General features: G+C 40.6%; 1 protein-coding gene across 7 annotated transcripts in view; it reads right to left on the bottom strand.

Annotated features, from left to right (window-relative positions):
* Nucleotides 1-640: 640 nt before the first annotated feature.
* LOC126761642 (neuronal membrane glycoprotein M6-a) overlaps nucleotides 641-13,711 on the bottom strand; it is a 69,041-nt gene continuing 55,970 nt past the window's right edge. For all 7 annotated transcript variants that reach the window (XM_050477996.1, XM_050477997.1, XM_050477992.1 and 4 more), the window contains 4 exons: nucleotides 5,452-5,611; nucleotides 3,507-3,666; nucleotides 2,614-2,758; nucleotides 641-1,818 (listed from right to left, as the gene is read on the bottom strand). In XM_050477996.1, coding sequence (XP_050333953.1) covers nucleotides 1,541-1,818; nucleotides 2,614-2,758; nucleotides 3,507-3,666; nucleotides 5,452-5,611 — 743 coding nt within the window. In that variant the 3' untranslated portion in view covers nucleotides 641-1,540. The remainder of the gene's footprint in view (nucleotides 1,819-2,613; nucleotides 2,759-3,506; nucleotides 3,667-5,451; nucleotides 5,612-13,711) is intronic.

Below are 13,711 nucleotides of genomic sequence, written 5' to 3'. Positions count from 1 at the left end.
CGGCTTATACAAGTATATATTATTATACATATATATTTGTTGCTTTCGGCTTTCGGCTTCTGGCTTTGTATGTTTAAGTTCATCAAATTGTTGCATGAAAAATGTGGTTTTTGAAACTTTCTTTTATAAACAAATATATAAAAATATTGAAAAAAATATAAATAAAAAAAACAAAAAAAAACACAAAAACCTTAAAATAAAAAATATTAAAAAAACCCAAAATAAAAAAGGAAAAAATGTAAAAAATTAAAAAAAAATTAATAAAATATACAAAAAAATAAAAAACCAAAAATATAAAACCAAAAATTAAAATGAAAAGAATATTAAAAAATCTAAAATAAAAATATTCAATCCACAAAAAAAAAAATTCAAAAGAAATGAAAAAACAAAATTAAATAAAAAAATATTAAAATATCATAAAACTAAAATAAAAAAAGAAAAGCAAGAAAGGAAAAACGATAATAATCTATGCTTAAAAGTTTATTTTTTAAAGGTAGCGCAAAATTATATTTAGCGCTGAATTAATAAAGCAAACTATTATGCGGTTGTACAATAGCATTTCAATATATACATATGTATATATGTATGTACATACAAACCTATTTTTAAATAAACTAAAAACTAAATTAAACTAAAGTAATGTGGTTTTAACGGTACTTTAGCAACAACGGCGAAAGTTTGCTCTAAAATACACATACTTTTAATTCTTGTTGCTGCTTTTGGAATGTTAAAGTAATAAAATCAAACTGATATGTCTGGTATCTTGGCGTTTTTGCGCATTTTTTACACAAATAACTGCTATTAAATTAATTAAATTAAAACATAAATTTATGAATGACAATTCATTCGCTTAATATAACTTAATTCAAACTTCAATTAAGTGAACACATGAAATCTATCAAAAACTTATCAAAAAAGTTAAAAAATTTTAAAGCATGAAAAGTGTGAAAAAGTAAATTACTTCAACTATGAAATATAATTTTCGGCAAATTTTTGCAAAATATGTACACCTACACATATTTTTTCGTACACTTTTTAAAAAATAACGAAATTTTCAAAATCATAACACAATTATTATATAAAATAAAAACAAAAAAAAATTATTAAAATTAAATGTTAACTCAAAAAATTTACGTTTAATTTTTAAACAAAAGTTTAAAATATACATATGTACATACATACATATGTATAAATTTCAGAAAATTCATGTTTGTGATGTGTTTGAAAGCTAATGCGCGCAGTACTTCATAAAATTTCAGTTTACAATAGTGACGTTGCTGCGCACATAGCCTTGCTAATATTAATTTGTTGTATATATTCACTGTATTACTCATTATCTTCAGTTTTTATGTGCATAATACACCATTATCTATATTATTCATAGTTATTCGTGGATTATATCAGTTCTTTTGCTTTATTTCTCTAAGTGTACGTGTTGCATGTTTGTGTGCGTGTATGAAGTTTTGTGTGGTAATTTTCTCTCCACTGCTTTGTTCGCTCATTTCTCTTTAAGCTCAAAATGAATCTTCTGAAATATGTCCTAGAAACGATCCTTTGACGTTGCGCTATACTCGAGTTCATTGAGATTTTGAATCTCTTGTAGTTCTTGGAATTTTTCATGATCTCTGATGTGCGCATAATTGGCAGCCAGACACATGAGATAGTGCACCAGACTGAGTATGACGAGTAGGGCAGCTAATGTAGCGAGTATAAACATGACTTCGGCATTCTCGACGCCATCCTTGCAGAAGGCTTTAATCTCATATTTATCGCAGATTTTCATATCCTCCTGTTTTGTGTTTGGCGGGAACATGAAATCTAGAAGAAAGTAGTAAGAAAGAAAAGGAGGATAAAGTATGTTGATTGGAGAAAGTAATATTATTAGTTTTTCAATTAATAGTTAATATATTGATTGTGGTAGGCTAAATCGTGATCGTCATACAAACTGAACGATCAGAATCAATAGCTTGCATGGAAAACTTTGTTGTTTGACAAAATATCTTTATGAAATTTGACATGGATTATTGTTTAAGACAACGGTATGATCTTCGGAAAAATTCTTCACATTGGGCTGCTATAGCATATACATAGCTGCCATACAAACTGACCGATCAAAAACAAGGTCTTACATGGAAAACTTTTTTATTTGACGAGATATCTTCACGAAATTTGATAGGGATTATTACCTTAGGCAACGGTATAAATAAAAATTGCTCAAATCGGACTACTATAGCATACAGCTGTCATATAAACTGAACGATCAAAAACAAGGTCTTATAGGGAAATCGTTTTATTTGACAAGATATCCTAACGAAATTTGACAGGCGTTATTGTCCTAAGCAACGGAATAATCTCCGGAATTTTTTAGATCGGACTACTATAGCATAATGCTGCCATATAAACTGAACGATTAAACTTTAATCCTCGTATATTTCTTTCGACAAGAAATCCTCATATATCATACAGTTCAGATCGGAGCGCTATAAAATTTAGTTTCATTCAAATTGACCAATTGAAATCTAGACAGAGTCCTTTTTATACCGTTCAGATCGAGTTCAAATATCAACAGCAAAAAGGAAAAGATGTCCAATGACATCACACAGTGATACTTACGAAATTGTGTTAAATCGATGCAGCTGAGCGAACGTTCCACACTTGAGCACATATTCCAGAACATGGTGTAGATGAAGGTGACTATGACCAAGAAGCATAGAATCAATATCCAAACGAAGTTTAGCAGATATGTGATGCCCATGAACTGTAAAGAAAATTAGAAAATAAAGCGAAATAATTATGACATTTTTCCTCGGCAGTAAAAGGAGTAAATTTTCACAAACCAACAAAAACAAACAATTGCACGCTATTTCAAGTACGCATAAGCGTAAATAATTGCAATTAACTTTGCCATTTCGTCTCACTTTACAACTACTATATAAGCAAGCAAAGTTACAATGAAAAAAATGAGCAGACAATATTCAATTGCAGACTTCTTTTGTCTTTGATCAACGCTTAATTAAGTTTGGAAACTTTTCGCGGGTGAAATTCGTTTCTAATTGTCGGTAAAAGTAGTCGATGTCGCCGCCGTCGGAATTTTTATATAAATAAGCAATAGCTGGTAGTTCGCTCGTTCGCTAGTCAGTTCATTGAAACTGAAGCTTTCTTACTCCATTATTTGCTGTAAGTTCGCGTGCTTTGTTTTGTTTGCATTAGACACTGTCGGTGCAGTGAAAATGTCGCATCATCTTAATATTTATACTTTTTTTGATTGTCTATTGGCGTTGAGCCACGAACTTCACTTCTTCCTGCCAGCCAAATCAGTTATGCGACTCACTTTGTTTCATGTTATTAACTTGTATGTATGTATGTATGCGTGTGTCTGTGCGTGTATTTGTAAAACATTGTCTGTTGCTGTCTTCCAACGGTTGGTTAGTTGACTGGCAAGCATTTTTTTTGGTTTAGTTTTGTTGTAGTACTTGTTTTATTTTTTTTTTTTGCTTTTCACTTACCACTGCGCACGAGATGCGTCCACCCACTCGTGAACGCCACGCGCGATAGACCTTGTACCGTGTCGCTCCAGTTGCGAGGAAACCAACGAAGAGTATCATGAAGCCAAGCGCCGCCATTCCCGCAGCAATTATGACGAAAATCATTTGAATCGCTTCAATCCTGTAAAATGAAATGAATGCACAATTAGAGTCGGTTACATTAGTTGAAGAGATACCCGAGCGGTTTTCCGTTGGTATCTATGGTTTTTATGTAAGTGAGTTTATATTTGTACAAAAATGTCGTTTGTCCGCATTATGTAAATATTTTATGTACAATTACACTTATGTAATATAAAAAAGATGTGATATCTACAATTTATAAAATATTCGTTTCGTCTTTTATTTTGGAGGAGGCGGAGTGATAAGGTGTTTTTTTGTTAAAAAAATTAATTGGAGCATAATGGCTGATTCAGTCACCATTCGAAGAACAGTACTTGAATTCGTGGAGCAGTTTTATAAACCATTCGGTCTGAGTTTCTGGTTTATAACAAGGTATTCAAGCTTCTATGGTACCAAAGCCGAATATTTTACTAAAATCTGTTTTAGGGACAATGCTTGAAAGTTCTTGGAAAGTTTTTATATAAAAAAAATTAAATTAAATTTTCATATAAAAAATGATACATCGAAATTCTAGGCAAATCATCTATAAACTTGTAGGTCTGCAAGCCTGAACTTCATCAAAGCGATTTATGAGTATGACCTCGAAATTGTCCACCCATTTAACGAATGGCGCTCCACAAATGAGCCGAAACCGAAAAAATCAAAATTCACTGAAGACACTGAAAGCCAATCTAGCTGACGCTTATATGAAGTTTAAAAAAAATTGGATTAATCATGACATTCTTTTATTGGGTTTATTTTGAAGGTGACAATAAAGGTTTTTATTAAATGACGTAGTTTTCTTGGCAGTCCGGGTCAATATTGAGCAGATTGTACCAAGGTCGACTTTACTATCAATAATATGACAATATGACAAACCGTGAAAATGTATACTTTTTATCAGTCCGGATCAAATTTGATCAGGTGGTACAATGGTTGACATTACAAAATAAAGTACAAAATGTCTAACCGTAAAAATATTGTTTTTTTTTTGTTCGGTACGGGTAAAATTTGATCAGTTGATACTAAGTTTGATATTCCAATTAGTAATAGGACAATATGTACTAATCATGGCTTTGGGGTTCATTTTAATGGAATCAAGAGTGATAAAGATCCTGGATTCTCCGATACCACGTATTTCAGTAAGGCAATTGAAAATTCTACTCCGAGAAGAAACCAATAAATTAAATAAATGAAAATAACACCATAATTGAGAGAAAAAAGCTTCAAAGTGAAAAATAGAAAAGCTATATATCATGTATGTGGTTAAATTTGATGACGAAGAGCGTTAATTATTTAATTTTTATTTCTAATTTTCATATTTATAATACATAATTTCTTATTGTCAGAGTTAGTTTGTAGTGAAATAATATATTTCATTGAAAGTTAATATTAACTTTCAGTTTAATGAAGCTTTAAGCCGTTGTAGGCGCTTTCTCAAAACTCAGCGAAAAATATTATGAAGAAAATTTTGACGAAGTCTTTAGCAAATTCAAGTAATTAACGCGCTTAAAGACGCAATTAAAGTAAGGCGGTACACCTCAAACTCAAACTCAAGAGTGTAATAAACAGCTGCATATTACTCCAGCGCATCGAAATACCTTAGATCAACGGTAATGAGCAGCGCTGATGTATTTGTAATTAACGCATATTGTCACTCTGTCAAATTTCGGTTGAAATTAACAACAACCAGATGCGTTTGGACCCATTACGCATGGTCAGCATATTTAGAGTGCGGTAGATTTGTAACGAACATACCGCATACGCACAAGTCTACAACTATGTAACGCCTTAACTAGATACTCACCAAATTAGATGTAAATGAAACACTTGATCCATCATAATCACCGTCAACGAGGCGCCTCGATACATCGTGCCACAGAATATGCCGACGCCAAGCAGGCACATGAGCGTCGCTATTAATGTGGCATATGGTATGCGGGACATACATGATTGACAGCAGTCACCTGTAATGAAGGTAAGAAATGCGGTGAAAGTGTGTTACAAAGTTACAGGGGTGGCATGCGTTTAAGTTTATATATACAACTACATATACTACATAAAGGGTATACTTAAGCGTCTGCATAAACGAGTATACTATACATACATATATATTTATGTGCAGGCATTTGAGTCAGCACGACTCAGATCCTAAGTAGTGATGTATGAATGGCTAAAATTGTGCGTCTATTCAGTGTTCCATACAAATTGTATTAAATCGCATCACATTATGTAGAGGCTGCCAGGAGTCAAAGCATTTGAATAGCTTGCAAGCTGATTGTCGGTGATTGGGTTGCCAATACTATTAAATTGGCACAAAACGGTAGAAGAGCTTCAAATATGGTATGTGTGCATATTTTTGTATATTACGGTGTATGGTGTACGGTGTATGTTTTGTATGGCATTGCCTTTCAAAGAATTTTAAGCATCAACCTAGATTGCGCATTATATGAGAATGCGTTTAATTTAAGTGGTATTCTAGTCTAAAAAATTTGCTTTGTTTTCATAATTTCATATGATTTTTAAATATTCAAATTATTTCCGAAGTTTTCTCCATTTTTGAGTTGTGGAAACTGTATCGGTTTAGATGATTTCAAACTTTAAACTAATTTTCCTCGAAACTACTTTTCTCGAAGCAGTTGCAATATTTTAAGTTCTATAATCAGCCTTTAAATCAGCCGATTTACTTGAAATATGTCATGAATATTCTTTATATCAATTCAAGCAACAAAAAAGAAAAATTAAAATTTGTAAATTAAAAAAAAAATCCAAAAAGTTAAAAAATTAGTGTAAAATCGACCACAGTAGTATGTGTTTGCTATGAAATTGTAAATTGTGCCGGTAAGCAGCTTCGAGTGCGTAAGACGCAATAACGAAAATATTTCAAATACAAGAACATGGTGCACCGATAATGTGCATATCTCGAATAAATACATAAGTACATATTTGCAGAAATAAATATGTTTTCTAGTAGACTAATATTGGTTGTAAAGGAGGAGCAAGGCAGCGTAGGTATGCATAAGCATGTTTACGTAGTTTACTATAATGAAAAATTGTGTAGTTTTTTTGTTTTTTTATTTATAGGTATTCATTCAAAGTAATCAAATAATTAATTTAAAAATTGAAATAAATTTCCTTAAATATTGAAAATAATTTGTGCAATAAAGTACGAACCAATAGTTATAAAAATATTTGCAGCGATGTTTGACGGTGCGTATGAGTGACTTTGATTTCAATGCGCATTTTCATCATAAAATCGAATTTGTATTAATGCATGAAGTGCATGTTTAATAATGTTGTGAGTTATAACTCCAGGCGAGAAAAAATCTAAGTTTCAGATTGTATTTGTAATATAAAAAAAACGACAAAAATACTGCTCGCGGTGGCTAAGCAAATAGATCTTACTTTATTCAGAATAATATAGAAGCACATCTCAAGGCTTTTTATTAAATTTTATTCAGTTTTTTTGCTGTTTATATACATATTTGACACAACATATATGTATTTAAAAATAAATAATAATTTAATTTAATATTTGCAAGAAAAAATAAATAAAAATGTTTTGCCTTGGCAAATCTTTATATGAAGTGAAATGAAAATAAAACTTTAAGCTAATCCACAATCTTATATTCACAAAACAAAATTGCACGCCAACATGTATATCCTATCCTATATTCTTCTCAGTGTGCATGTATCAAGATATGAATCCAATTTGTTTCCATCAAAAGCAACACTCTTAAACAGAAAACACACTTATTATGTATGTATATTCATACCCTCCACATATCAATATAGTTACGAGCATATATTGGGTAGTTGCAAAAGCCACCCGCACTTTTAGTTCAATAGGTGGCGTACATTTTTCCTCTTGAAACCTCAAGCCGTTTTTTGTATGCTATGTAAGTCAAAGCAACATTGTAACACATTTTCAACGCATACATATGTATGTACAGGCATGTATTTCTTTTCAATGCAGTTCATTGATTTGCATAAATTTCATTTCATATCAATTTTTTCTACATCTCTTCAATGTAAACGTTAAAAAATCAAAACATATCTGCAGAAGCTTGAGGAAAGAATTTTGCCTGTGAAAGAGGCTTCAGAAAAACACATTGAAACGTGCAATTTTTAATTTGGTGTTGCATATTTATACCCTTAACATGGTAAATTAAATTTGCCACGAAGTATGTTACACCCAGAAGGAAAAATCGAACGATCGGAATCACATAGCGAAGTGTGAGCTATTCCAGAATAAGAGTCATAGCGAAGCTTCCCGCGGAATCATCATGAGTTATTCACCTAGCACTGGCAAGCACGTTTCTTTTATAGCGCTAACTAGCAACCAGCTTCCCGCGGAATTATCATGCTTGTTAAGCTACATAACATCACTGCGCGAGGGTCATCTAAGCACTGTGCTTTTATAGCTGGAATCATCATACGACTGTTAAACTACATAACATCACGGCGCGAAGATCATCTAAGCACTGGCCAGGCACGGTGCCTGCGTTTTTTTATAGCGCCAGCTGGCAGCCAGCTTCCCGCGGAATCATCATGCGACTGTTAAACTACATAACATCACGCGCTAACTAGCAACCAGCTTCCCGCGGAATTATCATGCTACACTGCGCCATCTAAGCACTGGCACGGTGCCTGCGTTTCTTTTATAGCGCCAGCTAGCAGCCAGCTTCCCACGAAATCACTTCGCGACTGTTCTATATCACATCGCGGCGCGAGTGTCACCTAAGCACTGGCCAGGCACGGTGCCTGCGTTTCTTTTATAGCGCCAACTGGCAGCCAGCTTCCCGCGAAATCACCTCGCGACTGTTAAACTACATAACATCACGGCGCGACAGTCATCTAAGCACTGGCCAGGCACGGTGCCTGCGTTTCTTTTATAGAGCCAGCTGGCAGCCAGCTTCCCGCGAAATCACCTAGTGACTGTTAAACTACATAACATCACGGCGCAACATCCAGGCACGCGATAGCGCCAGTCAATCATCATGCTAGTTAAACACTGGCGCGAAAGTCATCTAAGCACTGTCCAGGCGGTGCCTGCGTTTCTTTTATAGCGCCAGCTGGCAGCCAGCTTCCCGCGAAATCACCTAGCGACTGTTAAACTACATGACATCGCAGCGCAACAGTCACCGAAGCACTGGCCAGGCACGGTGCCTGCGTTTCTTTTATAGCGCCAGCTGGCAGCCAGCTTCCCGCGAAATCACCTCGCGACTGTTAAACTACATGACATCGCGGCGCAACAGTCACCGAAGCAATGGCCAGGCACGGTGCCTGCATTTCCTTTATAGCGCCAGCTGGCAGCCAGCTTTCCGCGAAATTACCTCATCGCGTTGCGAGAGTCACCTAATCACTGGCCAGGCACGGTGCCTGCGTTTCTTTTATAGCGCCAACCAGCAGCCAGCCCGCGGAATCATCATGCTACTGTTAAACTACATAACATCACGGCGCGAAAGTCATCTAAGCACTGGCCAGGCACGGTGCCTGCGTTTCTTTTATAGCGCCAGCTGGCAGCCAGCTTCCCGCGAAATCACCTAGCGACTGTTAAACTACATGACATCGCGGCGCGAGAGTCATCACGCAAGGCAGTGCCTGCACCGGCGGAATCATCATGCTAAAACTACATAACATCACGGCACTCATGGCCAGGCACGGTGCCTGCGTTTCTTTTATAGCGCCAGCTGGCAGCCAGCTTCCCGCGAAATCACCTAGCGACTGTTAAACTACATCACATCGCGGCGCTAGGGTCACCTAAGCACTGGCCAGGCACGGTGCCTGCGTTTCTTTTATAGCGCCAACCAGCAGCCAGCTTCCCGCGGAATCATCATGCTACTGTTAAACTACATAACATCACGGCGCGAGATCACCTAAGTATTGGCCAGGCACGCGTTTCTTCTATAGCGCCAACTAGCAGCCAGCTTCCCGCGGAATCATCATGCTACTGTTAAACTACATAACATCACGACGCAACAGTTACCGGAGCACTGGCCAGGCACGGTGCCTGCGTTTCTTTTATAGCGCCAGCTGGCAGCCAGCTTCCCGCGAAATCACCTAGCGACTGTTAAACTACATAACATCACGGCGCGAGGATCACCTAAGCACTGGCCAGGCACGCGTTTCTTTTATAGCACCAACTAGCAGCTAGCTTCCCGCAGAATTATCATGCCACTGTTAAACTACATGACATCGCAGCGCAACAGTCACCGAAGCACTGGCCAGGCACGGTGCCTGCGTTTCTTTTATAGCGCCAGCTTCCCGCGGAATCATCATGCTACTGTTAAACTACATAACATCACGGCGCGAAAGTCATCTAAGCACTGGCCAGGCACGGTGCCTGCGTTTCTTTTATAGCGCCAGCTGGCAGCCAGCTTCCCGCGGAATCATCATGCTACTGTTAAACTACATAACATCACGGCGCGAAAGTCATCTAAGTACTGGCCAGGCACGGTGCCTGCGTTTCTTTTATAGCGCCAACCAGCAGCCAGCCCGCGGAATCATCATGCTACTGTTAAACTACATAACATCACGGCGCGAGCGTCATCTAAGCACTGGCCAAGCACGGTGCCTGCGTTTCTTTTATAGAGCCAACTAGCAGCCAGCTTCCCGCGGAATCATCATGCGACTGTTAAACTACGTGATGATCACCTAAGCACTGGCCAAGCACGCGTTTCTTTTATAGCGCTAACTAGCAACCAGCTTTCCGCGGAATTATCATGCTACTATTAAGCTACATAACATCACTGCGCGAGGGTCATCTAAGCACTGGCCAGGCACGGTGCCTGCGTTTCTTTTATAGCGCCAGCTTCCCGCGGAATCATCATGCTACTGTTAAACTACATAACATCACGGCGCGAAAGTCATCTAAGCACTGGCCAGGCACGGTGCCTGCGTTTCTTTTATAGCGCCAGCTTCCCGCGGAATCATCATGCTACTGTTAAACTACATAACATTACGACGCGAAAGTCATGTAAGCACTGGCCAGGCACGGTGCCTGCGTTTCTTTTATAGCGCCAGCTGGCAGCCAGCTTCCCGCGAAATCACCTAGCGACTGTTAAACTACATGACATCGCGGCGCGAGAGTCATCTAAGCACTGGCCAGGCATGGTGCCTGCGTTTCCTTTATAGCGGCAGCTTCCGGTGGAATCATCATGCTACTGTTAAACTACATAACATCACGGCGCGAAAGTCATCTAAGCACTGGCCAGGCACGGTGCCTGCGTTTCTTTTATAGCGCCAGCTGGCAGCCAGCTTCCCGCGAAATCACCTAGCGACTGTTAAACTACATAACATCACGGCGCGAGATCACCTAAGTACTGGCCAGGCACGCGTTTCTTCTATAGCGCCAACTAGCAGCCAGCTTCCCGCGGAATCATCATGCTACTGTTAAACTACATAACATCACGGCGCGAAAGTCACCTAAGCACTGGCCAGGCACGGTGCCTGCTTTACTTATATAGGCGACTAGCAGCCAGCTTCCCGCGAATCTACCGCCTGACTTTAAACTACATAACATCACGGCGCGAAGATCATCTAAGCACTGACCAGGCACGGTGCCTGCGTTTATTTTATAGCGCCAGCTTTCCGCGGAATCATCATGCTACTGTTAAACTACATAACATCACGGCGCGAGAGTCATCTAAGCACTGGCCAAGCACAGTGCCTACGTTTCTTTTATAGCGCCAGCTATCAGCCAGCTTCCCGCGAAATCACCTAGCGACTGTTAAACTACATGACATCGCGGCGCGAGTGTCACCTAAACACTGGCCAGGCACGTTTCCTGCGTTTCTTTTATAGCGCCAGCTATCAGCTAGCTTCCCACGAAATCACCTAGCGACTGTTAAACTACATGACATCGCGGCGCAAGAGTCATCTAAGCACTGGCCAGGCACGTTTCCTACGTTTCTTTTATAGCGCCAGTTATCAGCCAGCTTCCCGCGAAATCACCTAGCGACTGTTAAACTACATGACATCGCGGCGCGAGAGTCATCTAAGCACTGGCCAGGCATGGTGCCTGCGTTTCCTTTATAGCGCCAGCTGGCAGCCAGCTTCCCGCGAAATCACCTAGCGACTGTTAAACTACATAACATCACGGCGGCGAGTGAACTGGCCAGGCACGCTGCCTGCGTTTCTTTTATAGCGTCAGCTAGCAGCCAGCTTCCCGCGAAATCACCTAACGACTGTTAAACTACATGACATCGCGGCGCGAGAGTCACCTAAGCACTGGCCAGGCACGGTGCCTGCGTTTCTTTTATAGCGCCAGCTGGCAGCCAGCTTCCCGCGAAATCACCTAGCGACTGTTAAACTACATAACATCACGGCGCGAGGGTCATCTAAGCACTGGCCAGGCACGGTGCCTGCGTTTCTTTTATAGCGCCAGCTGGCAGCCAGCTTCCCGCGAAATCACCTCATGCTACTGTTAAACTACATAACATCACGGCGCGAAAGTCATCTAAGCACTGGCCAGGCACGGTGCCTGCGTTTCTTTTATAGCGCCAGCTGGCAGCCAGCTTCCCGCGAAATCACCTAGCTACTGTTAAACTACATAACATCACGGCGCGAAAGTCATCTAAGCACTGGCCAGGCACGGTGCCTGCGTTTCTTTTATAGCGCCAGCTGGCAGCCAGCTTCCCGCGAAATCATCATGCGACTGTTAAACTACGTGATGATCATCTAAGCACGGCCAAGCACGCGTTTCTTTTATAGCGCTAACTAGCAACCAGCTTTCCGCGGAATTATCATGCACTATTAAGCTACATAACATCACTGCGCGAGCGTCATCTAAGCACTGGCCAAGCACGGTGCCTGCGTTTCTTTTATAGCGCCAGCTGCCAGCTTCCCGCGAAATCACCTAGCGACTGTTAAACTACATGACATCGCGGCGCAACAGTCACCTAAGCACTGGCCAGGCACGGTGCCTGCGTTTCTTTTATAGCGCCAGCTGGCAGCCAGCTTCCCGCGAAATCACCTCGCGACTGTTAAACTACATGACATCGCGGCGCAACAGTCACCGAAGCACTGGCCAGGCACGGTGCCTGCGTTTCTTTTATAGCGCCAGGTGGCAGCTAGCTTCCCGCGAAATCACCTTGTGACTGTTAAACTACATAACATCACGGCGGCAGTGTCACCCAAGCACTGGCCAGGCACGGTGCCTGCCTTTCTTTTATAGCGCCAGCTAGCAGCCAGCTTCCCACGAAATCACTTCGCGACTGTTCTACATAACATCGCGGCGCGAGTGTCACCTAAGCACTGGCCAGGCACGGTGCCTGCGTTTCTTTTATAGCGCCAGCTGGCAGCCAGCTTCCCGCGAAATCACCTCTGTTAACTGTTAAACTACATTTCTTTTATAGCGCTACATCAACCAGCTTTCGCGGAATTATCATGTCACCATAACATCAGCACTGCACTGGCACACGGTGCCTGCGTTTCTTTTATAGCGCCAGCTGGCAGCCAGCTTCCCGCGAAATCACCTCGCGACTGTTAAACTACATGACATCGCGGCGCAACAGTCACCGAAGCACTGGCCAGGCACGGTGCCTGCGTTTCCTTTATAGCGCCAGCTGGCAGCCAGCTTCCCGCGAAATCACCTAGCGACTGTTAAACTACATGACATCGCGGCGCAACAGTCACCGAAGCAATGGCCAGGCACGGTGCTTGCGTTTCTTTTATAGCGCCAGCTGGCAGCTAGCTTCCCGCAAAATCACCTCGCGACTGTTAAACTACATATCATCGCGGCGCAACAATCACCTAAGCACTGGCCAGGCACGGAGCTTGCGTTTCTTTTATAGCGCCAGCTGGCAGGCAGCTCCCGCGAAATCACCTCGCGACTGTTAAACTACATAACATCACGGCGCGAGGGTCACCCAAGCACTGGCCAGGCACGGTGCCTGCGTTTCTTTTATAGCGCCAGCTGGCAGCCAGCTTCCCGCGAAATCACCTAGCGACTGTTAAACTACATAACATCACGGCATGGTGCCTGCGTTTCCTTTATAGCGCCAGCTGGCAGCCAGCTTCCCGCGAAATCACCTAGCGACTGTTAAACTACATAACATCACGGC

The sequence above is a fragment of the Bactrocera neohumeralis genome, chromosome 6, assembly GCF_024586455.1.
Source record: "Bactrocera neohumeralis isolate Rockhampton chromosome 6, APGP_CSIRO_Bneo_wtdbg2-racon-allhic-juicebox.fasta_v2, whole genome shotgun sequence".
Lineage (NCBI taxonomy): Eukaryota > Metazoa > Arthropoda > Insecta > Diptera > Tephritidae > Bactrocera > Bactrocera neohumeralis.
Note: the sequence above shows the minus strand (reverse complement) of the source record. Positions and strands in the feature narration are given on the sequence as shown.